We start from the raw sequence: 26,552 nt of genomic DNA on the forward strand, positions 1-26,552 counted from the left end.
GGAGGAGGAGGAGGAGGAGGAGGAGGAGGAAGAAGAGGAGGAGGAGGAGAAGGAGGAAGAGGAGGAGGAGGAGGAGAAAGAAGAAGAAGGCTGGGCTTTTGAAATCTTAGAGTCCACCTCAGTAACATAGTATATCTTGTCTAACAAAGCCACACCTCATAATCCTTCTAATCCTTTCAAATGGTTGTACTGCCTAGTGACTAAGCATTTACATATATGAGCCTATGAGGGACATTCTATGCAAACCACCATAGTTATCCTCTTTCCCTGTACTCTACTAAAGATTAAGTAAGGGATTCAATATTTTATTTTGGTTTTATAAAAGTGAAATCCTGCCAGGTGTGGTGTCAAATTTCTTTAATTCCAGCACTCAGGAGGCAGAGGCAGGTAGACCTCTGTGAGTTCCAGGCTAGCCTGAGCTACACAAAAGTACAGCAAATGACAAAAGCAAACAAGCAAAAGGAAATTAAAACCTCATCTTAATTCTCTATATTTTTATTTTAAAACAATACATTTGGTGGTGTTATTGGAAAATACCTTTAATTACACTTTGACTCTCACTCAGTCCATTTGACTTCCTGAGTGATAAAATGCTAAACACACTCAAGTACAGTAGCAAAATTAAGGGTCCCAGGGTCTCAGACTTGGTAGTGTTCAGTTCTCCTAGAAGGCAACACGGTGGCTCTGTGGTCAGGCATTTAAACACAACTGACCCTGAGTCTCCTCACCTTTCATTCAACTCTGCTCATGGTGCTCAAGGCTGCTGAAAAGATTCAGTGAAAACATATGGAAGGTATTTCTGGGCTTAGGAGTTTCTTTTTCTTTCCCTAGAATTGGGAGTCTAAAATTACATCATACATGCCTAAGAAAATTCCCAATTATCCTTTGAATATTGCAAGAGCAAAACTGATTTGTTCCACTCAAGGCAATGTGGAGAAAAGAGCATCAGTTCAGCAAGGATGCTGGCTGAGCTGTGGAGTTGCCACAGGGATGGAGATGCTAGGTCATGGTTTCATGGTGCATCACAGAAACAACAGGCTCTTCCTTGCTGACCATGCTTCTTGCTATCTGCCCCAAATAGTGAAGATTTATGTTCACAGGGAAACCAGCACATAATGTTTATAGTAACTGGTATGGTTAGGTCTAATGGCCAACTTGACATAACATAGAGTCATCTGGGAAACAAATCTCAGAAATGGCTTGTCTAGATCAGATTGGACTGAGGACGTGTCTTCCAGGAAGTTTCTAGTGGGGTTGGATGGGGTGGGAAGACCTGACACGTTTGTGGTGGAACCAGTCCCAAGCTTTGGGCCCAGGAGTGTGTGTGAGCAAGAAAGTGAGGGAGGCACTGAAGCATGCATGAGTTCACTTCTCTCTACTCTGGGCTGTGGATGTTACGTGACCTGCTGCTTCCTCAAAACGGTCTATGACTGGAACTGTGATAAACCCTTTCTGCTCTAAGTTGCTGTGTTAAAGTGTAGGTGTTCTATCACAACAAGAGAAAAGGGAGTAGAAGAAGGAGCTCTGCTCAGGATCACGAAAACCTTGGAAATAATCAAGGGACAGATAAGACTGTGGCATATTCAAGTGACAGACTTCTTACTGTTTGGTACTAAAGAGAAAAAACAGAAACCAAAGCAAGCAAGCAAGCAACCAACCAACCAACCATACAAACAAACAAACAAAACCCCACACTCTTGCCCCATCCCTGACTGTTTTTCGAGACATTATATTACACAATTCAGTTGGCATTTCTAAACATTTTTGGTTTATTGACCAAAATAATGAACCTGATGAGTTGTATACTTCTTTAGCTTAGTTTCTTGAAAAAAAAAAAATCTAAGCAATTTGCATATAAAACTTTTATGTATAATTTCTTTTTACTGCAGTGACTACTGATTTCCTTCATATTTGAAAAGTAAATGCTCAATAAAGCTGAATTTCTTCTCATTTTAAACCAGTATTTCTTGTTTATTTAAAGAAATAAATCAGCCAGGCAGTGGTGGCTCATGCCTCTAGATCCAGCATAGGGAGGCAAAGGCAGGTGGATCTCTGTGAGTCTGAGGCCAGCCTGGCCTACAGAGTGAGTTCCAGGACAGTCAGGGCTACACAGGGAAACCATGTCTTAAAACAAAACAAAGAAAACAACAAAGAAAGAAATAAATTATACAAAATTTAAAAAGTAACTCTAACAATTTAAATTAATGAAATTTAATTATATATGAAGGATCACTTCAAGGCTGCTATTATTTGACTGAAGTAAAGAAAACAAATGTCCAGCTAGGATGTGATGGTCCATGGCAGTAATCCCTGTACTGGGGATTGAGACAGGAATGGCCATGAGTTCAAGGCCGGCCTGGGCTGTGCAGTGGAACCCTGTGTCAAAACCAAAGACAATGCAAAACCCCAAACAAACAGACATGGGCATTACCCACAGACCTGGCTTTGGAACTTGGTAACTTGCATATCCATCTTGGCACTGGAGGTCTTGAGCTTTGCTCTTTAGATGCGGCGACAACTCAGGTGTTGACAAAGTGGCCCTGCTCTGCCAAATGACAGGCTTGCATGGGGAACCTGAGGACTGTTACTCTCAGTGTTAGAGTCTTACCACTGTTCTGATGCCAGGTCACAAATGGGGGATGAGAAACCCACATCTCAACTTGAGGTTTTCTGTATGGGGGTAATTTTCACTGCTCTGAGGGATTTCTTAACACCTGCAGACAGACTATTCCACAAGTGATCCTCAATAGAGGTACTTCCTCCAGCTGTGGGAATCCACTTGCTTGTTTTTGTGTAATTATCTAGTTGGGAGACAGCTCAGCTCGAGGGCATATCATCTTTCTGTCAAACCAGTAATAATGGCTGTGAGATCAAATGAGAAGACCACGCTCATCCATGGTGCCCCAAACTCTCCCAGGTGACTTCACCCAAGCAACGCCTGCACCCATCTCTCCTCTCAGGAATACAAATTTCCCATCCAGAGTCTAAGAAAAGAACTTTATATTTCCATCCATTCTGTGAGAAAAAAAATCCCAAACCCTCAAATCCCTCGTTCTCAAGTCATGGGCACCTATGCAATGGGCCGGAGTTCACCTTGGCCTGTGAGAGGCCTCTTCAGAGCCAGCATGAACTGGAGCAATAAAGCAATGCGCTGTTCCACTGGGCACAGATGCTTCCTCCCTGACAACCTAAGTATCTATGTTGCTAAGTATGGAGAATGTGCCATCTGTGTAGAGTACCAAGATCTTCCTGACAGTCAAAAAATGGCCCTCTTCCTCCCTACTGGGTATTTTAGCATAGATACGGAATGTTTCTTCAAAGATGGTAGTCAGTCACAGTAAGAGTCCTTCCAGTTTCCTCCAGAACCCACCCATCAAAGATATTTTTGCGTCAGCATGCATATCAACAGAAACACCAGGATCTAAATCCTTAGAGCAAGGCTGGATAGTTCATCAAGCTGCATTTGGGAGAGAAATGAGAGTTTCTAATTCCCTCCAAATATTGAAAACGATTCTGTCACCTGAAATCCTGCACAAGCTTGCTTCCTCCCAAGCTAAGCAGTAGGGTTTATATCCTTTCCCATGTGGTGTGGCCATTCTTCTGTACAATGTGAACAGCCAGTCTTCCTGCATCCTTCAACAGAGGGCTTCTGTGATAGGACAAGGCTAACCCTATATTCTGGTAAGGATTCAAACTAAAACTCCTGTTTACAAAAAATGCCCAAGCTGTCAGACACGTCTTTTAAATAGAAAACTATAAGGTGTCTTAGGATGTAAGGCCCTGCAATCTGTCACCTTCCTTACTTCCTTACTTTCTCTTTCTCATGTCTTTTTAAAGTGAGGGTGAAGGATGTGTACTTGATATGTGCCCTTGGTATGATATTTGTAGTTGATATGCAGTATATGTAGTTAATAATATATGCTCAATATATTGTATGTATACTCAGTATATGAGACCAGTACCTGATATGTGACATGGTTACTCAATATGTGATATATGCACTCTGTATGTGGCATGTGTACTTGATATATATGTGCTCTCTGTATGTGACACATGTATTTGATATGTGATATATGCTCTCTGTATGTGACACTTGTACTTGATATGTGATATATGCTTACTATATGTGACATGTGTACTGATATGTGATATATGCACTCCCTATGGAACAGGTGTACTTGATATATGATATATGATCTCTGTATATGACACATATATTTGATATGTGATATATGCTTTCTATATGTGACATATTCGCTTTATATGTAACATGTGTATTTGATACGTGTATTTGATATGTGATATGTGCACTCTATATATGACATGTGTACTAGATATGGTAATAACAATTCTCCAGCTGTGCATGAGTGGTTACTAACAGTGCCATTTAATTCAAAACATCTTTCCCCCTTAACACATTTTTGTAAGTGACGTGCAGTGGCTGTGATGGCTATGCTCCTATAGTACTAGTACTCAGGTGGCTGAGGCAGGGGGATCACTGAGGTTTAGGACAGTCTAAGCTATATAACAAGACCTGTCTCCAAAAACCAAGAAACAGATTAAGAGCTAATCTTGGTTATTGATTTGACTACATCTGGAACCCACTAAAACCCATGCCTGTGGGACATGCTCTTGACTCTATCCTTTGAGGTCAGAAGACGCTCCTGAAATCTGGGCCACACCTTCAGGCAGCAGCCCATATATAAGGACATGGAACAAGGAAGCTTTTGCTTTTTGCCTGCTTGTCATCACTCTTGCTGACAAGTCCATCTGTCCTGCTGCTGAGGCATGATGGTGTTAGGACCTACTTCTTCAGGACTCAGATGTAGACTGAAGACCAGCTGACACATGCAGGCTCATGGACTGAACAACTACTGGATTACTGGATGTCTCCACTAGGAGACAATCACGGTAAGACTAGCTGAACTACAGTCTGTAAGCCACTCTAATAAATACCCCCTTTAAATGCATATGCGTCCAATCTATCCTTCTGTTCTTTTAGAGAACCCTGACTAATACAGAACGCTGACAACTCAATTATAAGTAGGTAAATGTCTTTCCTCTGCTACCTGATGCCAGATAATGTTTTCTACACATGACAGGAAAGCTGCAGCCATGGCTGCCTAAGTCCTATCAGTTGACATGCCAGCGTGGACAGAAGAAACTTCACAGGCCCCAGCTCTCAATGAAGAGCTACGGGCAACTAATGGCTAGTGAGAGAGAATCAATGTCCTTCAGAAATGAACTCCCAATGGGTGATCCAACCCCAAATTGTCAGTCCTCAACACATGTGTGTACTAGCTACACTAAACTGACTCAGTGGTGTGTGTGTGTGTGTGTGTGGGTGGGTGTGTGTGTGTGTGTGTGTGTGTGTAACAATCATAATTAAAGACAAAGAGGGCATGAATTTCATAGGAAGTTATGGGGACATGGGAGTTAGAGAGGAAAAAGGAAGGGCGAGAGATGATGTCAATACAGTACTAATATATGAAATTCAAACACACATACACACACACACACACACACACACACACACACACACACACACACACACAAAGATAAAAATAAAAGTGGTAGGGCAGAAACCAAAGTGAGGGGAAAACTGGGAATATACCTGGCCCTGCAACTCACTCACAGATCCTAGCCTAAGAATTATAAATTCTTGGATATAATTACCCATGCCTGGAGTGACTAAACAGACAATTGTATATCACCATACAGGATTTTCGTGGACTTTCATTATGAAAATTGCCCCCAAATGACTTTTATGAGGCAGTCACACCTTTTACTGATTACAGAAATCACATAATTTCCCTGCAATTCTTACACAGTGCCAAGTACGCGGACTGTGAAACTGAAGGTCAGAGAAACCGACATCTTTTCTAGTTGGCCTTTCACTCTCCAGACAGAGAGGAAGATGGGGTCTTGGCCTGTAACCATCAGCAGACCTTACAGTCTTTAATATCACCTTTCTCTCTCTCTCTAAAGTCTGCCAGACTGAATGACAAATCTTCCATGTTAGAATTGCTTTCATCCCTGGCTTTCATTACCATGGAGGGGATCCCTGAAGGTTTCAAGCAGGTCCAAACCATCTGCCATAAATGTTTCGCTCTTAGTCATTTACAGCTGAGGTCTGGGGCCAGGAAAATTGAAATGAGAAGCTGGAGACCACATGTCCAAGCTGTAGGGGCCTTGCTATCATTGCAAGCCCCGCTCAGATCAGAAGGGCTCTTTCTGCAAGGCAAGTGCATGCTTCTCTCATGGTCTTCACTTCACAGTGAGAAAGGAGGCTGTGAAGAACGACTCCCTGAGGTGTCTATACTCAGTCAGCCCAGCGGGGCCACGTGCGTAGCGTGTATGTAACGTTAAGAACACTATTGAAAGAAGACAGGGTTAAGGGTTGGGTGTACATCCATTTGCATCCAGGCTCAAAGATTTCAGGATGGCTCTCAGGCTGGGGACTGCTACTATGGAAGCAGTCTAAGGCTTCCCTCAGTCACCAAAGTGTGTCCGCCAGGACACAAGAAAAGTGAAGAATGTGTTAGAGTGCTTTTGGTAGAGAAGTTAAGTATTCAAGATAATCTATGTGAGCTGAAGAGATGGCTCAGAGATTAAGAGCACTGACTGCTCTTCCAGAGGTTCAATGCCCAGCAACCACAAGGTGGCTCACAACCATCCATAATGGGATCCAATGCCCTTTTCTGGTATGTCTAAAGACAGCTCATACACATACAATAAATAAATAAATAAATAAATAAATAAATAAATAAATAAATAATAAAGACAGTGTACTCATACACATACAATAAATAAATAAATCTTTCAAAAAGATAATCTATGTTTTATATCAGCTATTATATAATCACAATTAGAAGGTCTTTCAAATATCATTCATGAAATTATTGAGAGGCAGTATCTTTAAATTTGTAATATTACATAATGTATCATTTTAGGCTGTACATTTTAAAACAGAAGGCTTTAAATTCACCTTGAGATACTGAATATGACCCAGCAATAAAGACAAAGTAGAATGAATGACAGTGAGAATGTTTGTTAACGGTGACTAAACCTTCTTTACTGTATGTCAGGCAAAGTTTCTAAAACACTGTACTTATCTAAGGCAATATTAATTTTGCAGTGCAAAGAGGCTGAGGGTGTAGCTCAGTGGAAGGATGTTCGCTTAGCACTTGTAAAAGCTCTGAGTTCAATCTCCATCATCATATGCACGCGCGTGTGTGCGCGTACACACACACACACACACTCTCTCTCTCTCTCTCTCTCTCTCTCTCTCTCTCTCTCTCTCTCTCACACACGCAGGATGGGTGCACGAAATAAGAAGATGTATAATCGGAAGGTATCAAGAATACTGAGAGCTGCATTAAATCAAATGATGTTGTACTTCCATTTCTTATAGCTAATATAAGTTATGGGTTTTAAAAGACATTTATTTATTCTGTGTTTATGGGTGTCTGCAGATGCCGATGTGTGCATGCCGTGGCTTACGTGTGGAGGTTAGGAAGCAAACTGTGGGGCTTAGCTCTCTCCTTTCACCACGTGGGTCCTAGGGATCAAAGCTCAGGTCATCAGACATGTGGCAAGTGCTTTTACCTGCTAAGCCATCTTGCTAACTCCAGGAAAGTTTTTTTTTTAAGGGCAAAAATTAGTAAAAATTTGGGGAGCACTTTTTAAAAAGTTGGTCTCTTGGGAGGGGGTCATCAGTCAGTAGTAATATACTTGTTTAACATGCCCAAACCCTGGGCTTAATCCCAACAAAACATATACACACCTAAAAATGTGTATGATCTCATTTGTAAAATTATTTTTTAAAAGACTTAATTATTATTATATCTAAGTACACTGTAGCTGTCTTCAGATGCACCAGAAGAGGACGTCAAGATCTCATTACAGATGGTTGTGAGCCACCATGTGGTTGCTGGGATTTGAACTCAGGACCTTCAGAAGAGAAGTCAGTGCTCTTAACCACTCTTAATCTCTCCAGCCCATAAAATTATTTTTAAAGTGTTTCTGGATGTGTGTGTGTGTGTGTGTGTGTGTGTGTGTGAGAGAGAGAGAGAGAGAGAGAGAGAGAGAGAGACAGAGAGAGAGAGACAGAGAGAGAGAGAGAGAGAGAGAGAGAAAGAGAGAGAGAAAGAGAGAGAGAAAGAGAGAGAGCAAATATAAGATATGTGTGCTGTGCCTGAGGAATCAGGAAGACAGTGTCTGATCTCCTGGAACTGGAGTTACAGGCAGCTGGGAGCCACCAGATGTGGTTGCTTGGAAGAGAACTCAGGTTCTCTGCAAGAGGAGTACATGTTCTCAACTGCTGTGCCAACTCTCCAGCGCCTCCTTTCTTTCTTTCTTTCTTTCTTTCTTTCTTTCTTTCTTTCTTTCTTTCTTTCTTTCTTTCTTTCTTCCTTCATTTCTTTCCTTCCTTCCTTCCTTCCTTCCTTCCTTCCTTCCTTTCTTTCTTTCTTTCTTTCTTTCTTTCTTTCTTTCTTTCTTTCTTTCTTCCTTCCTTCCTTCCTTCCTTCCTTCCTTCCTTTCTTTCTTTCTTTCTTTCTTTCTTTCTTTCTTTCTTTCTTTCTTTCTGGGTGCAAATATTATTTTTAACCTCTTGTGGAGTATGGGGATAACCTATTAGCATCCATGACTTCAGATAATATTCAGTTATATCCCTGCACAGTTTTATCACTAGTAAATTACTAGGGTTCTTCCATATGGAATGATTTATAGGAACACATTTGATTCAATGATTGGCAAAATAATACAGATGCCTATAAGGATTTATTAGTTCAGATCAATCATCATGAATACCACACCAAACAACTAACACCCAAACTTCCTCTCTTTTAGTCTGATTTGGTTTATCTTAAAAATATAATTTCTAAACATATACTGAGTTATAGGAACATGGACCATATGGTAACTTCATAAACTCTAAAGGCTAGACATTTTTTAATGAAATACTCTTAGTTGGCACAAGCTAAGCGACTCAGTCAGCACTGTGGATTATTTCTTACATGAAGAGAACATCTCTTAATTGGATAGGGCTAATGTGGGCTAGCAGAGGAAAGGAATGGGATTCAGGAGTGACATATATGCAGACATGGTTGTATGTGACATCAAGACCATGTTGGAGGAGGAGAAATTCTCCTGCTATAGAGGGCTCTTGGAGAGAAAGGCTCTTGGCCATGTGACAAGTTCTGCTACCAAGTGTACACTGGAATTAGACCTTGACACACACATGTCCCCAGCAGCAACACAGTCAAGTTCTGCTTCTTAGCTTACATATTTATCAGTGTTTCTCTGGCAGCTCTTTGTCTTCCGGACACAGGAACAAGGATGCCAGGTAGCATTTTCCTTGTTTTTCTTCAGCCTAATTTCCCTCTTAGTTGCCTCTGTTCTATAACTGAGTGACCACAAAAGGGTTTTGTCAGAAGCCACCTAGGAAAGGCTAAGGCATGAAAGTGAATTTTCTAGAGCTAGCCCACTGTTTTGCATGGCCTGCAGTGGGTAAACTCTAAGATGCAGGATCCTTAGACACTTCAACCCAGGATTGCTTCTTGCTGCTGATATGCCTTTTTCTGTCAGTATTGCACAGTCTAATGATTCGTGGGCACCAGCCCACCCTATTGCACAAATTTCCTGCAGATCTGCATGAAGATGTACTCTCATATAGGAATGCTTTATAAACGAATTGAAGATTTCACAATTTCTGAGAGTGATTTTTATAGAACTCTTAAATTGAGACAAGTAATCTCAAGCCCCCTATAGAGTAAAGCTGCCAATAGAACTCTGTAAACCTTCAAGTGTCATGGGCTAATTGCATTGGGCTAGGAAAGCAGGCTTGGAACAAATTTGTGATCTAGGGAAAGCATTCATTCTAGGTCAGGTCCAAGGATGAAGCCACAGGTGTGCACTATGATAAAGTAAAGGCCATGTGAAACTGTTGCTTTGAACTTATAATGAGCTTATAGAATGAATGAAACACTCCTTTGAACTTACTACCTATATCCTTCTGTAACTCCCCCTTTTGTGTAACATTTTATCTATGAGGTAATTCTTTTTTACACAGAGAACTTTTTTTTGTTTAAAAATTATAAAAAGCTAAAAGCAATAATAAAGTTTTGGTGTAGCCATTTCTGCTACATCTGGTGTGCATGTTGTCTATGTTAATGACTTTCTTTCCTTTCCTTTCCTTTTCTCTCTGGTTCACAAAGAGTCAAACTCCAAGCCTCTTACCTGGCCAGAGAGTGGTCCCTGTGAAGGGTCCCAGAGCCAGAGTGAAAAGAGCCCTAGCAATCAAATCTTCTTTTTAATGCCCTGCTGATAACAGCAGGAGTTAATTACCAGAAGCCAGCGGCGTTTGGCCTTAGAATAGCAAAGACTTAAAGGAAGAAAAAAATTTACAATTAGTAAGCAACTTTTGCACCCATAATCACTGGCGCCACCATCGCCACCCATGGCTGTTGGCCTCAATTTACCTAGATGCTGGGCTGGTCCCAGCAAGGTTTCCTCCAAGGGCTGAAGAATCACCAAACATGAGTGCGTGTGTATGTGTTCAGATTACCCAACAGCTTCGGGGAAAGGATTCCTGTTACCCTGTAAACTTAAACTGACAGATATAGAGGATCTGGGGCTTGCATGATCCATTTTGGGCTTCTTCAGTTTTGTTGTTTCTGTGAATTTGCAAGATGTTCTTTTAATGCATGCCGTCTGTGAATTAATGCTTATAGAGTTGAATTTAGAACAAGATCAAACTGAAGTTTACACAAAATATGTTAACCCCTAGGCCAAGCTCTGTAAATTGAAAAATTATGGTAGAAATGGTAGTGAAAGTTAGAAGACATGACCTTAGGTGGGGGTGGGGTGGAGGTGGGGCATCTCCAGGATGAGACAGGACCTGGGACAAGGGAGGCATCTAAGAATCAATGGGGGTGACCTTAGCTCTGACTTACTGCATTGGAGATATGGAACCTGAAGAGGCCACCACCTATATCCATCCAGACAGGAACTCCAGTAAAGTGATAGAGACACCAGCCCACCCACAAAACTTTCAGCTCCAAATTTATCCTGTTTACAAGTAATATAGGCATGGGGGAATGAGCAGAGACTGAGGGAATGGCCAACCAATAACCAGCCCAACTTGAGACCCATCCCATGGGTAAACACCAATCCCTGACACTATTAATGATACTCTGTATGCTTGCAAACAGGAACAAGTTGCCAAGATGCTCCACCCAACAGCTGACTCAGACAGATGCAGATACCCACAGCCAAAGAGTCGATGGAGCTTGGGGACTCTTATGAAATAACAGGAGGAAGGATTGTGGGTCCTGAATGGGACAGGAACTCCACAGTAAGATCAACAGAGTCAACAAACCTGGACCCTTGGGGCTCTCAGAGTCTAAACCACTAACCAAAGAACATATGCTGAACCTAGGCCTTCCCATATATATGTATCAGCTATGCAGCTTGGTCATCATGTGGGTCCTGAACAACTGGAGTGAGGGCTATCCCAAAGGGTACATTGTTTGTCCGTAGGATATGTTCTTTTAGGCTTCAGGCCTTGTCTGGCCTCAGTGGGAGAAGAAGCACCTAGCCTTGCAGAGACTTGAAATGCCAGGGAAGGAGGGACACCCAGAGAAGGGGATGGGGTAAGGATTGTGGAAGGGAGTGCCCTCAGGAGGGGGGCAGTGAGCAGGATGTAAAGTTAATAAGTAAAAAAAATAAATTGATTAAAGAAAAAAATAAGCAAAGTTTCAATCGTCTTGACAGTCTGGGGCACTCTGAACATTTACAAAGTATCCGGCCTTTCCCCCAGGACCTCTCCCTATATAATCCAGGCATTTTGGTCTTCCTTCTCTTTCTTCTCCTCTCCTGTCTCTCTGCACGCACACTTTCTCGCTTTTTCTTCCCCGTCTCCTCTCTCTCCCTTCCCATGGTGACTTCCCTGGCCTCGGTCCTTGGGGCCAGCAAACTTATCCAAGAGCAGCTTCCCAATAAACCTGCATTTAATATAACCAAAACTGGCTTGAACTGGCTCATTTCACCGGCAGAGAAGTAACTCATCACCTGTTTCTAAACGTGAATGACCATTGAGGACCTATGAAGACTTGACGGACAACTAGTCTGTGTTAGTTAACTCTCTGAATTCACCCTCATCCCAGTTCCACATCCCTTTCTCTAACCGTCATCCCCTTTCCCTGACCTCCAAGAGACCCAGGAGTGGGAATACAGTCTGTAAATCAGCAAGTGGGCTGCAGAGGTGGCCGAGCAGGTACAGGTACTCACTGCCAAGCCAGACAACCTCAGTTCAGTCCTTGGAATTCACGTGGTGGGAGGAGAGAACTGACCCCCTCAAGTTGTCCTCTGACCTGCAAACACATGCCATGCCATGCATGCACCCCCAAATAAATAGATGTAATAAAATTATTAAAAATAAATGTTTAAGCCGGGCGTGGTGGCGCACGTCTTTAATCCCAGCACTGGGGAGGCAGAGGCAGGCGGATTTCTGAGTTCCAGGCCAGCCTGGTCTACAAAGTGAGTTCCAGGGACAGCCAGCAGAGCTATACAGAGAAACCCTGTCTCGAAAAACAAAAAACAAAACAACAACAACAAAAAATGTTTATATTGACTAAAAATGTCTGGAAACACTAAGGTAAGGAGGATAGGGAAAAAAAAAAAAGTAAGATGTAAAAATGGATTTTCTGAAACTCACCATCAGAGGGCACAACCGTACTGCAATATGCGGCTCCCACGCTCTGCCAGGAAGCCGGCCTCTGGTGTGCCTAAGAGACAAAAGCCAGGTAAACCATCAGGGCAAATTGATTCTAGGCACATGTGCTCCAAATAACGCTAGCATCTTCACCGGGAAGCAGAGAATGCAAATGAACCGAAACAATAAAAGGCATTCCCAGCAGCCTGTTAAACAACAGGGACACTATCAACTAACACATCTTCATACATAGAAGGGTGGTCTCATACTAAACAAAATGACAGTCACACCTGGGGGAAAATATATTACTGACTTTTAAAAGCAATCCTGGTTAAGCATTATCCGCTCTAACTTTCCCTGCCTCTCGCTGCCAGACCTTAGACTGGCATCTCTTTCATTAGTTATGAGAATGCGATGCACTGTGCAGCTTCAGTATTGGAGTGGGCTCTGGCTCTTGCTGTTTGCTTTTCTTATTAAAATCTTGGACAGGCAACCTCAGCGCCTGAGCCCAGAGCATTAGAACGAAGTCACGGTCACACACTTTTGCCGCATCTTCAAAGGGCAGTGCTGCGGCCAGGAGTCTAGACTGAAGTTCTCAGAAATGAGCTAGGTTTCAAGGAGAATACTGAACACATTTCTCACTAAGCCCTTTCTTTTTATCTTTCCCAGTCCCAAAAGTATGACAGAAGAAAGGCAGGAAGGCACTAAAGAAAACCCATGCCAAGACAATCGAGACCATTTAGGAATCCAGGACAATGCACAAGGAAACTCAGTTGTAACACAGGATGCAGGAATCTCATTACCTCCCACCTCCTTCCTCCTGAAGACATCTGGGAACGTAAGAAAGACTGACTGTGCTGTTTGGAATGGGAATGGTCTGACAGGCACTTACGTCTGTTTGAATATGTTGTCCCTAGTTGGTGGAACTGCTTGAGAAGGATTAGGAGGTGTGGCCTTGTTGGAGGAAGTGTGTCACTGGGGCTGGGCTTTGAGATTTCAAAAGCCCAAGCCAGGCCCAGTGTCTCTCGCTGTCTGCTGCTTCTGTATAAGATTAAAGCTCTAACTATTGCTCTGGCATCACGTTATGCCTGCCTGTGTGCCACCATGCTTCCTGCCATGATGATTCTGGACTGACCTTCTGAGTTCTGAAAGCAAGACCTATTTAAACACTTTCTTTTATAAGTTGCCTTGGTCACACAGTGTCTCTTCAGAGTGAGAGAAAAGTACCCAGGACACTAATATTTAGAACTAATATTTAGAATATTTTAATTGGTTTTTCTTTCGGGTTTAAAATTTTGATTCATTGGACTTAATTTCAGTCACATTTAAGAAAGACAAACAGCCAGTCTCTCTTCCACGGCAGCATGGCTGGCTTCATCTCACCTCAGACAGCATCCTCCTCCTTTTCCAAATACTTATATGAATTTCAGTCTGTTTCTGAACAAAGCTTTGCTCTATCCAGTGATCTGTCTGCTCGCAACCAGATAACCACGATGATGGTTCCACATTCTGGGTTTATGGTAAATTTTAGTATCTGGTTTGGTTAGTTGTCAGGAGAACTGAATTGGTAGTATATATACTGCACTTAGAACAGTGCCTGGTCTACAGTGAGTGTTCACCTGTAAGTGCCAAGCATTTTGTTTTGAGACCATGCTAATTCCATGGGTTGACATAGGGGAAACTACCATCTGTATTATGTCAAGCCTTTGCATCCAGGAGTCTTTGTGGTTTGAGACAGGGTCTCACTATGTAGCCCTGCCGACCTGGAACTCACTGTGTAGACCAGGCTATCTTCAAACTCACAGAGATCTACTTGCCTCTGGAAATCTAGGTGTATGCAACTATACCTGATGTAGCCTAGAATCCCATGTCTCTCCTTCCGAATCTTTATCTGTATCCTAGAGAAGCATTTTACAGAGTTCTCCTCACAGAGTTTGCATCTGTTCCCATGACTACTGTCTGCATTGTAGTGTAGTAACCAATGCTGAATGCATCACCCTGAGGTTTTTTCCTTGTGTGCATCCGCAATGTCTCTACTGGCCTGTTATTTACTATCATTTCTGAGGTGCTCTGCTTTCTCTGTGAACTAATCTGGGAATTGTTCATTAGGAAAGTCTAGTCTCCTTATATTTATTTATAGGAATATAAAACATATATTTAGTCTTTTCCAGTATGCAGTTTTAGAGTCTTGTGTTTGTTTTTCTTTTTTTTCTTTTTGTATGTACGGAAGATTAAACCCAGGGCCTTGACCATGATGGGCAAGCAGTATAGTCTGGAGTTTTATGGGTGTTTTGATCACTGCTTTCTTGTTAAATAGTTTCCTTGTGAACTAAAGCATGGCGATGCATGCTTGCAGTCCCAGCACCCTGGGAAGGGAGACAGGAGGATTGCAAGCTGAGTTTATAACATTGGTTTTCATGACTACTTGGTTCCCTCTCTCCCCTTAGCTCTTCAAATGTCATCCCTGCTGGGAAAGGTCTACTCTGGCCCCTCATGTTAAATACTGATCCAGCGTTAGCCTCTCCTGATTGACTTCAGGTATATACCCCTACCCAACATGCTTAGCTTTCCCCTGATTTTGGTAAGTTCAATTCTTCTAAGTAAATTGCTCACTTAGTTTATGGCTGTATTCTCTGACCCATGGGACAAATTTTGATTGGTTCAACCACTGACAGTGCTTGTGAAATAACAAGTCCTCGTCAAATAAATGCTGAGAAAATGCTAGCTTGTGGAAAATATGTATTATGTTACAACAAAAATCTTCCCTCTGTTATGAGTTCTGAGGCTTTTTATGTCCCTTTCCTGATCAGTTTAGTTCAGGTGTCCATTCTCTATCTGCCTTCCTGCTTTCTCAATGCTCATTGTGTGACATTGTGGCTGGGTCTTTCTTAGATGACCGTTGGTGGCTTTCATAAAGCATGAGTTTATTCAGTATTAGTCCTTCGTCCTCCCCACCGCCCTGTGGCAGCCTCAGAGATGCAGGCACTGCTCTGTGGATACATCTTAGTTCTTAACATTAATCTTTCCTGGAGTCCTTGCTAAAGCCCTGAATGTTGCTTTTGGGGTGTCTGAGGCCAACCACTGACTCTGAAGAACTTGCTTGTCTGGCTTTGCTGGGGATCTGCAAGCACGGGTGTCACCACTTGAGGTCTCTCCAGACATCTGTCTGGCCTTCACCAGATCTGGCTGCCACCCTTTATACAGAGTGTTGTGGGGCTGCTCCCTGGTTGTGTTGAAGACAAAGCTTAGAATTCAGTTTCTTATCTCCTTCCCAGGCTATGGTGTGAGGAGAGAAGGGAGGGACTGGTACATTTTCTGGACCATTATGGCTATGCAGTGGCTTTTACCACGACCATCTGTGAACAGGAAAGAGCAAAGTGCGAGGAAATCCCAGGCACCCATCACTCCCTTCAGCAGTTAGCAACATTTTGCCAAACTCAGTTTATCTAGGCCCAGCTAGTTTGCTTTCTTCTTTCCCCAGTCAGTCAGTCAGTCAGTCAGTCTGTCAGTCAGTCAGTCAGTCAGTCTCTGACTCCCTCCCCTCCAGCTCTCCTCCTCTGTCTCTCTTTTGATGTTTATGAAATACATTCCCTATGATCAAAGCTGGCCTGAAGCTTGCTGTCTAGTCAACAATGATGCTGAACTCAGGATCCTCTCACCCTCTTCTCTACCCTTCATGTGTTAGGATAATAGGCACTCACTATCATGCCTCATTTCCCCCCAGAACATCTTAAAAGACATCGGAACCATCAGAATACTTCACCTGAAAATACTTCAGATCACCATTTGCTGGAACATTGTAAAAGCCAGAAGCCTCTATGATTTTTACGAATTGTCCTTGGCGATATATATATATATATATATATATATATATATATATATATATTGCAGTCAACAGTACACGACATGATTTCTGTTAGATGCTGTAGAGCATGGACTGGCGGGCCAGCCACCTCTGTTTGTAGAGTTTTAGTGCAACACAGCTGAGCTCACTCATGCCCACTGCAGGTCGACTGACTCTCTGTCTGAACAGCAGATTTCAACAGCAGCGGTGAGAGGAATGAGTAATTGCAACAGAAACCACGGGGTCTTAGAAAGCTAGAACGTCTGTAGTGCAGCCCCTTAAGAAAGCCTTAGCTGGCCCTTGCTATAGAATACAGCTTACATGGTGTGGGGATAACTCTCCAGACCATTTCTGTAGTGATACTGACAATCGCAACTAAAAATTATATTTAGAGGCAGGTTTTCAGTGTTGCACAGGTTGGCCTCAGACCCCTGGGCATAAACCACCGTCTTCCTCAGCCTCCCAAACAGCTGTGACTTACAGCCACCATCCCAGGCTATTATTTATTGAACCGTCCACACACAGATATTGGTCTGTAATTTTTTTTTAAAGATTTCTCATGAGAAATTTGTTGAGACTAACATAAACAAAAATGATTTTGTTCTAGCCATTTCTCCTTGAAATATGGTAACAATACAAAGGAAAAACAACAAATCAAACACAACCAGGAAATGGGTAATGAATGCTCATCATCCTCACCCCCATACCCTGTGATCCCCAGACCAGAATTATCCATGCTGCATCTTTTTATTCTTGATATGTCACAATAAAATAGTAAGCTTTCTAGTTTTCTTTTGTTCTAAAGTAGCAAGCATCTCATAAATATTTGGCCAATATTAACATTAAGAAACACATCAGGAAGTTTGCTGGGAGCCAAGAATGGTGCTAGATTTATATGTATATGGTATGTGTATATTAGCTCCTGGGAGAGGGACACAGGAGTTCAGGGCTAGCCTAGATGACAGAAACAAACCACAAAATCAAATCAAACACAAGTTTGTTAGTTTGTTAGGGATGTGGAAGAGTGCAAGCTTAGCATGCATAAGCCCTGGGGTGGATTCTCAGCTCTTCAACCAAAACAAAACCTGAGCAAACCAAGCAAGCAAGCAAGCAAACACCAACGAACAACAAAATAACTAACAAATAGTTAATAAAAAGAAAGACATGCTAGGTAAACAGTGCATATTCTTCATATAGGGAGTGACCAAAATCAAGGTGAAGAGAGAGAGTCTGTGGATGGCATAACAATACCCAGGGAGAGAAGTCTCTGGGAGTCTCTGGGTACCATCAATGCTAAATAAAGAGATGGGCTAGCACCACAGACCCTTGCAAAGAAAGTAAGTTTTTATTTTTTGTAAAGGGCAGTCCACATATCTGATAAGTAACCTGAGAATGTTAGGGAAGTGCAAAAACGTGTAATTAATGTAAGAAATGCATAAGGCCACCCTTCCGTGTGTGCTTGGACAGGTTACCTTTAACCCTCACCCAGGAAGAAAAATCTCCAGCGGTGTCAACTTAGAATACAAAACGCTGTAACGTTATCTTCCCCCAAGTCATAGGACTTAAGCTAATTCAAAACCTTTCAGTATTAAAAAGAGATATCCCATGTCCTTAGATCCCACAATTAAATCCAAGTTAATGCTACTTTTGTGTCCCTTACTGGTAACATAAATTAACTTTCCCTTCATCCACCTTACACAGCCAGAAGAGCAAACCGACCAGAGACCCAAGAAGACACTAAGTCTAATCAACCCCTCCAACAGTCCCAAATATCCCAATTAGATGTGAGATAAAAGACCCAAGAAGACACTAAGTCTAATCAACCCTCCAACAGTCCCAAATATCCCAATTAGATGTGAGATAAAAGAAAGAGGAGAGGAGAGGAGAGGAGAGGAGAGGAGAGGAGAGGAGAGGAGAGGAGAGGAGAGGAGAGGAGAGGAGAGAAGAGAAGAGAAGAGAAGAGAAGAGAAGAGAAGAGAAGAGAAGAGAAGAGAAGAGAAGAGGGGAAGAAGGGAGAGGGGGAGGAAGAGGAGGAGGAGGAGGAAGAGAAGAAGGAGGAGAAGAAGCAAGAGGAGGAGGAGGAGGGCAGTAAGGATAAGATTCATTTATAATACAGCTTCCTTTAAGACCGAGTCTTATTTCGGAAACAAATACATACTAACTACCCCAAAGCATACTGTACTAACCAGGCCAATGAGCTTAGATGAATAGCTACTATTTGTCCAAAGCTGAAACGTGGCCAGAAAAAGCCTCACTGTGCCACAGTCTAGATCAGTCAGATTCTACGTCCCTGTTACACGCTGTTACATCAGTATGATCCACACGCTTATAAAAACGGATCCTTTCAATGCTGTCTCAAAGTGTCTTTTTCAAGACCAGAGTATTCATCCAGCTGGGCTAGCTCAGTGGACAAAACGCTTCACCTTCTGAGGACTTAAGAACCTGAGTTCGAGTCACCACCGTACCCTAGCCGACACTTCTCAAGGAAGCTTCCTACCTGACCAGAGGCAAGGCCAGCATTCTGAACCCCAGAAGACTCTCAGCCAGATCAGAGACCACACACAGAGCCGGAACTCCAGCCCCCTTGGAAGGAAATGCTCTGTTCCACCAGAGACCATCCAGGCCATCAGAAAACCAGCACCCAACGCAGGCAGAGACCCTCTACTTAACCACAGGGCACTCCAGCCAGAGGACCAGAGAGGAAACAGAAACCAAGGAAGAAACACCCATCCCAACAAAGACAAACCCAGAACTCAGCACCTAGGCCTCCAATCGCTCAAAAGCCCAAATGTCCGATTAAGAACACAGTCACCAACAGCCAGGGCACCATGTCGCCACCAGAGTCCAGCCATGCTACTAAGCAAGCCCTGGATATTCTAGCACAGTTGAAGCACATGAAAACATCCTTAAAACTAACTTTATGAAGATGATAGAGGACCTTAATGAAATAGATCCCTTAAAGAAAACAAGGGAAAGACAATTAAAAATTGGAGGAAATCAATAAATCCCTTAAAGAATGTCAAGAAAGCCAAGAAAAAAACAAACAGTTGCAGGAAACAAATACAACTGTCCAAGACCTGAAAATGGAAACAGAAATAATAAAGAAAACACAAACCAAGGGAAACCTGGAGATGGAAAACCTAGATAAGCCAACAGGAACAACAGATGCAAGCATCGCCAACAGAATACAGGAGATGGAAGAGAGAAAGAATCTCAGGTGCTGAAGATACGATAGAAGAAATAGATACATCGGTCCAAGAAAATGTTCAATCTATAAAACTGAGAACATCTAGGAAATCTGGGATACCAAGACAAGGTCAAACCTAAGAATAAAAGAAGGAGAAGAAGATTCCCAGCTCAAAGAATAGTTTTAACAAGCTCATAGAAGAAAATTTCTTAATCGAAAGAAAAGCATGCCTACAAAGGTACAAGCAGCTTACAGAACACCAAATAGACTGGGTCAGAAAAGAAAATGCTCTTGCCACGTAATAAAACACTAAACACACAGAACAAAGAATATTAAATCCACAAAGGAAAAAGGCCAAGTAACACATAAAGGCTGACCTATCAGAATCACACCAGCTTCTCGAGACAGGTAGAAAGCCCTAGGAAACTTAAGGACAGAGAGAAGTGCTGTGGGTGTTGTCTTCCAGATGGAATTGATCAGGACACATGCCAGCTGTGACTGCCTGAACATCCTTCCCTCCGTCTCGTAAAGGAAGGGAGGGAGACGGAGAGAGGGGAGGAAGGGAGGAAAGGAGGGAAGCCGGAAAGGAGGAATGGGAGGGAAGGAGGGAAGAAAGGAAGGAAGAGGGGAAGGAAGATGGAGGGAGGGAGGGAGGAGGGAGGAAGGGAGAGAGGAAGGGAAGAGGAAAGGAGGAAGGGAGAGAGGGGAGGGGGAGGAGAGAGGAGGGACACAGGATAGGAGAGGGTCAGTTGGGAAGGGAGGTTGATGGAGTAGAAAAGGGGCCTGTGAAAGAATGGGACAGTGAATGTAGTCTACCCAAATGATTGGATTCCAGAATCCTAGGAGGTGAGCCTGTTGAAGAAGAAGGGGTGGGGGAAGAGAAGGAGACGGAGAAGAAAAGAGAAGGAGGAGGAAGAGGAGAAAAAGAAGGAGAAGGAGGAGGCGGAGGAGGAGGAGGAGGAGAAGGAGGAGAAGGAGAAGGAGAAGAAGAAGAAGAAGAAGAAGAAGAAGAAGAAGAAGAAGAAGAAGAAGAAGAAGAAGAGGAGGAGGAGGAGGAGGAGGAGGAGGAGGAGGAGGAGGAGGAGGAGGAGGAGGAGGAGGAGGAGGAGGAGCAGGAGGAGCAGGAGGAGCAGGAGGAGCAGGAGGAGCAGGAGGAGCAGGAGGAGCAGGAGGAGCAGGAGGAGCAGGAGGAAGAAAGGCAGATGGTGCCTGAAGAATGACACCCAAGGCTGTTCCCTAACCACCACCATCACCTCCTCCTCCTCCTCCTCCTCCTCTTCCTCTTCCTCTTCCCTCCCCCCCCTCCAGAGTTTATGGGCATTCTATAATTAACTGTGTAAAACTATTGCAGTTGGCCTACAGCAAAACATATCTATAGATAGCAGTGTACTCAATTTGAAGTTTGTTTTTTTCCACGTTTATCTCCTGATATAATAAAACTACTGAAGCATCACACCAGTGAGAGACTTTTACTACCTTCAACCAAAGTACCAACTCAGGCACTCAGCTCTCAAAGCTTGAGGACCGAGAGGAGGGGAGACCCTGGAGTTATTAGAAAAAAGTTATTAGTTATTGGGACCTGGAATTCCAGGCCCCAAGATGCAGTTTCCCACCTGTTATATTAATACTACATCTGTTGACTATTTCACTTAAGGGGGAGTGACCACACTCGAGTGAAGCTTTGTATTTGAACTTTAATGTTCTATAGAAACACACTCACAAACCATCTCTATGAGAGATTTGCCTCTTACTGGAAAGTCTCATCCATTAGAAAATATAGTTCATTTTTAAAAGCATGAAGATCTGTACCCCGAAATCTGTGTAAGGTTAGCTCTACCATGTGGAAGGCAGATACTCCAGGTTTTTCAGAAACGTCCCTTCAGATAGCAACAAAACAATTACACTGAACCGCAGGACTCTCTGGATAACTAGGAGACAAAGTGTCGTCTTATGAAACAAAGTGTCTTATGCAGTTTAAGTCAGAGTGCTATTAATGTGTGCGAGTTAATGCTTTGATATCAGAAAATTATTCATCCTCTGGTTATTTAAAATGACTGTTAGACTTTATTATATCTGGACTAATGTTTTCCCCACTAGATACATTGTAATGTTATAAAAGAAGTCATGATTAAATATATAAAAGTATATGCCTTCAATTCCCAAGGCAGCTTCTGTTCTTAGTAAATTATTAAATCTATCCAAGTGAAGTGACTTTAAAAAAAGAAAAAATACTTGTTGCCAGTGGCTAGAGCAGGGCTCAGCAGTTAAGAGTGCTTCTGCTCTTTCAGAGGAGCCAGGTTTGGTTTTCAGCACCCACACCAAGTGGCTCACAAACACTTGTAACTCCAGCTCCAGGGAGATCCAGTGCTCTCTTCTGGAGTCCTCAGGCACGCCTCTGGTGTACATGAACTCACAAGAACCCATACATACACATAAAAAGAATAAACCGTTTTTTTTCCTTCTAAATTACCAATGTTTTAGCGGGGATCAAGATGGTGATTGAAGCCAGTGTTCCCAGCACCTGGGAGGTAGAGGCAGGAAGATTTAGAACTGAAGGCTAGCTTTGACTATGTACTGAGTTTGAGGCCAGTCAGAACTACAGGAGACCCTTGCCTCAAACAAACAAAACAAAGGAGAGTTTTTGTTTGTGTTTTGAACAGTGATTCTAGGTTCTCTGTAGCAAAAGACGACCTTGAGTCTCTTCTCCTCCTGCCTTCAGCTCCCAAGCACTGGGGGTGTACATTTCCTCAGGGATCATTTGTGGTGCTGGATATTGAAGCCATGACTCTGAAAACGTCAGGCAAGCATGCTCACGAGCTAGGCCACACCCCCAAGCATGCTTACCAGCTAGGCCACACCCCCAGCCCTTGTATTACTTTTAAACACATTATGTCTTCAAGTTCATCGTCTTTACAACTTCCATACACTGTTCCTAGATTCAGTCCAAACCCTTTTATTCCACCATGCTGTGTTCTAATATCTGTTCTGATGACACACTCCCCTTTAGGGTTATGGTCAGCCAGAAGACTTCGTACATATTAATCTCCTTACATATTAGGACCTCTCAGTATGCCAGGAGGTAGTAGAAACTTCATAAAGACTTACTTCACAGAATTGTCGCGCCCCCCACCCCTTTTTCCCCTATTTCAGCTTCTTTGACAAGCTCTATGACAGCTTTGTACTCTACTCTTTCCCTTGGGGAATTATTGCTGATGTTTTATTTACTGCTGAGGGAGTCTGAGAAATTAGAAGAAATGACAACAGCTACAGGCATTTGGGGAGTAGTTAGAGTATTCCTTCACCTACATATTTAAGGTCTGTTTTATTTTTGGCTGCTGCGGGTGGATTTCATGTTACATTGAGTTGGTTAATAACTATACTGTTAACTATTTTTAGACGACAAAATACCCAACCACAAAAATTCTTAAGAATCCTTATCCACAAAAATCCTTATCGACACATAAACACTAGGATTTGTTCTTGATAACTCTTTATACTGTTCCAAAAGGAATGAAAGCAGAATGCCACTTGTTAGACTGACTAGACAGACATCATTTGGAAGACGCTCATATCGCGAGTGGAGAATGGAACATGATGTAGTGGTCTTCTTAACAGTGCTCTTTGGCAGAAGACTTGAATCTGTGGGTCCCTCTGTCTTACCATCTAAGTCTATGAAGTCTCCGGTCACTGCGGCAATGACCTTGGAAGTATTTCGTTTCGGGTTGGTGGTGGATAAACAGGTGTTGATTACATTAGTTTCTGGGTTTTATAAAGTGCAGTACTGTGTAATGTTTGAAAATACTCTTTCCTATTTGGGGGACTCCTGGGCTATGCGAACCTGGGCTGGTTCTGACAGCTGTCGCCTGCACCTGTGGCGTCTGCATCACCCAGGAGCTAGTCAGGAGTGAGGGGCAGACTCCCAGCTCCCACCTTAGCCCTCTGGCTTTGTAACAAGGTTACCAGAAAATTCTTATGCAAACAGAAGCTCGGAAAGCCTTGTGTAGCTCACCCAATCCAGATTTAAGCGCAGGCAGGAGCAAGGGAGGTGTGGTGGTCTCAGACCTCCACCTCCTCTCTTATCAAGACCCTGGCAGAAGCAACGGAGTTTCAGTGAGAATCCCTGTGGTAGAAAGAATGCTGCCTAGACAGCTTGAAAATGAGATTCTCCAGTCATACCTAGCTCCATGACCTTGAACCAGACTTTTCGCCTTTGAAATGAACAGGCCTTACAGCAGCCATTGTGAGTCTTTACAACTCGGAAAGCTATGAATTTGTGAAGACAAATAGCGATGTGTTCTTTCCTGACATGTGTCACGCACAATGAAGTAGTTGAGGGGGATGATTTAACGGTTTGTGCAGCTGGGAGAAACGGTGCAAGAGACAGCAGGAGTAAGGCTTTGGGATCCCGTCCCTTCGATACTTTGTATCTATTCAGCACGGAAGCTGAACTTCTCTGTGTTTCACACTTGGATTCTGAAAGATGCACAGTGGTGAATAACTTAGGCGGTGGGCGGCAGCTATTAATACTCCCTCCCGCTTCCTTTGTTCCTGAATACAGATAAAAACAGGTAACAAAAGGGTTCCAGAGATGAAAACAGCTCTTACATCGTGCACAAGAGCAAGAGAATGCTAGTGTTCTTACGAAATCAGGGTTAAAGTGTCTACAGGTAAAGGAACTGGGAAAAAAATAAAACCAACATGTATGTGAACATGTGAATGCACCTATGTAGAGAAGATGAAACTAATGTGCATCTGTACACGTGAATGCACATATTCAGGGAAAAATAAAAGTAACACACGTGTGGACATATGAACGTACATATGTGGAGACTATGAAACTAATGTGCATGTGTATGTACATGTAAATGCACATATGTTGGGAAAATAAAGCTATCATGTATGTGAACATGTGAATATGTATGTAGAGAAAATAAATCTAACACACATGTGTACATGTGAATGCACATATATAGAAGAAATAAAACCCGTTTTTTTCCATATGCATATACATAGGGAAAATAAAGCAAATGTAGTCACATATTAATAACATAAATCTAGATGGGGATAAGACTACATGCACATTGTATTCTTTCTATCATTTTCTTTAGATTTGAGAATATTCAAAATAAAAAAAAACTGAAGGAGTACAAACTAACATGAATATGCTTCTTGCTTTATTTATTTTTTTTAACAAGTAAAATGTATGAGATTTAAGTTTTTGGTAAAGTTTATAAAGCATCAGAGACTAGGATGGAGAAAGCAGTAAGTACGGTATTTTAATAACTCGTCTTCCTTCTTCCTGCGATGCTTCTTTAACGAAATAAACAATGTCCAACCACCGGGTGGGAGATGACCCAAGCAACAGGGCGTGGCAGGGAAGTGTGAGGTCAGATGCCTGGGACTCGTGCAAAGGGGTCATTCCTGCAAGCCAGGTGCTGGTGGAGGGGGGCAGGGACGGCATCCTGGGCACTCACTGGCCAGCCAGATTAATCAAACGGGAGTTCTAGGCTCAGTAGGAGATAATGAATAACCTGGAGAGGAAGCGAGGAAGGCACCTGAGGTCACCCTCAGGCCTACAAGTGCACCCATGTAAATAATGTGTGTATACCTACATGCGCGCGCGCGCGCGCGCACACACACACACACACACACACGAGGGGCAGTGCAGATAAATAGGTCTGAAGTGACTTTTATTTTTGCTCTGGCGTCAGCTAGTATTGGAAAAGAACGCAGCTTTCTTCCTTCCTTCCCCGTGAGGAGAGGGGTGCAGTAGCTGTCCTGAGCATCGCTCTCTGTCCTCCCACGCGCGCATGAGCGGAGTGGATTTCTACACTAGGAGAACGAGACAACAGGCGAGAGTTCCAGCACTGGAGTGGGTGTGTTTCAACACCCTTCCCATTTACTCTTTTTACCGACTTATGACCCAATCAATGCACGCTTGCCTTTCCGGGATAACCGCCCTGCTGAGTTAGCAGCTCCAGCTGTAGCTCTGGCAACAGGCAGGGACCAGGAGCAGCCAGTGCTCCTTCCGCACTGCCAGACGAAGTCCCATAGCAATGCCACCCAGAACAAACACACTTTAATTAATGAGAGATTTAAACACATTTGTTCTTAATACCCCGGGGCTTCATAAAAACACGTCAAATTCAATGACTTTTTTTTCCTTTTCTCTGATGTTAGTTAAGTGGATGGATTTATTTTAGTTTGCTGTTATGCTTCATATAGTTAACACATTACTTAAAATGATCACAAAGAGGCTGTTATTAAAACTCTTACAAATCAAATCATCACAGTGTAGTGTAAAGGGATGCAGACAAGGCAGCTAGGGTGATTTTCATACATAATTGAAAGCCCAACTCTTTGCTTATTCTGCCTGAAGCCAGCTCTTCGCTGGTCACGTGGGACCAAACACTCAGCCAACAGTTCTAGTCATGGCTTCACAGTCCGAGCTGACAGAGGCTCAATTACATATTAATAATGACTCTTCTTACAAATACCACTACCATCTTCATTTTGCAAGAATTATGAACAGCTAGGAATGATAATTCATGTTTGCATAGTACCCAAACTATCCATTGATTTAAACATGAATAAATTGCAAAAGCAATGTATAGTAAATGTGTAAGCTATAGAGTATGTAAGTTATAGTACTTGATGAATTAACATACAAATACATGCATTATTACTTTATCTTTAATGGGTATATAAATATATACATATTAATAACTATTGAATATGAGGAATATATACACATAACAACAACGAATATGTGAATGTGATTACTCTTAAGACTCATAGAGATG

At 42.7% G+C, this 26,552-nt stretch overlaps 1 protein-coding gene across 3 annotated transcripts in view; it reads right to left on the reverse strand.

The window, feature by feature from the left end:
• Mcu (mitochondrial calcium uniporter) overlaps positions 1–26,552 on the reverse strand; it is a 170,426-nt gene that overhangs the window by 31,382 nt on the left and 112,492 nt on the right. For all 3 annotated transcript variants that reach the window (XM_030245012.1, NM_001033259.4, XM_006513468.2), the window contains one exon: positions 12,722–12,791. In XM_030245012.1, the coding sequence (XP_030100872.1) occupies positions 12,722–12,791 (70 nt within the window). The remainder of the gene's footprint in view (positions 1–12,721; positions 12,792–26,552) is intronic.

Source organism: Mus musculus, chromosome 10 (genome assembly GCF_000001635.26).
Source record: "Mus musculus strain C57BL/6J chromosome 10, GRCm38.p6 C57BL/6J".
Lineage (NCBI taxonomy): Eukaryota > Metazoa > Chordata > Mammalia > Rodentia > Muridae > Mus > Mus musculus.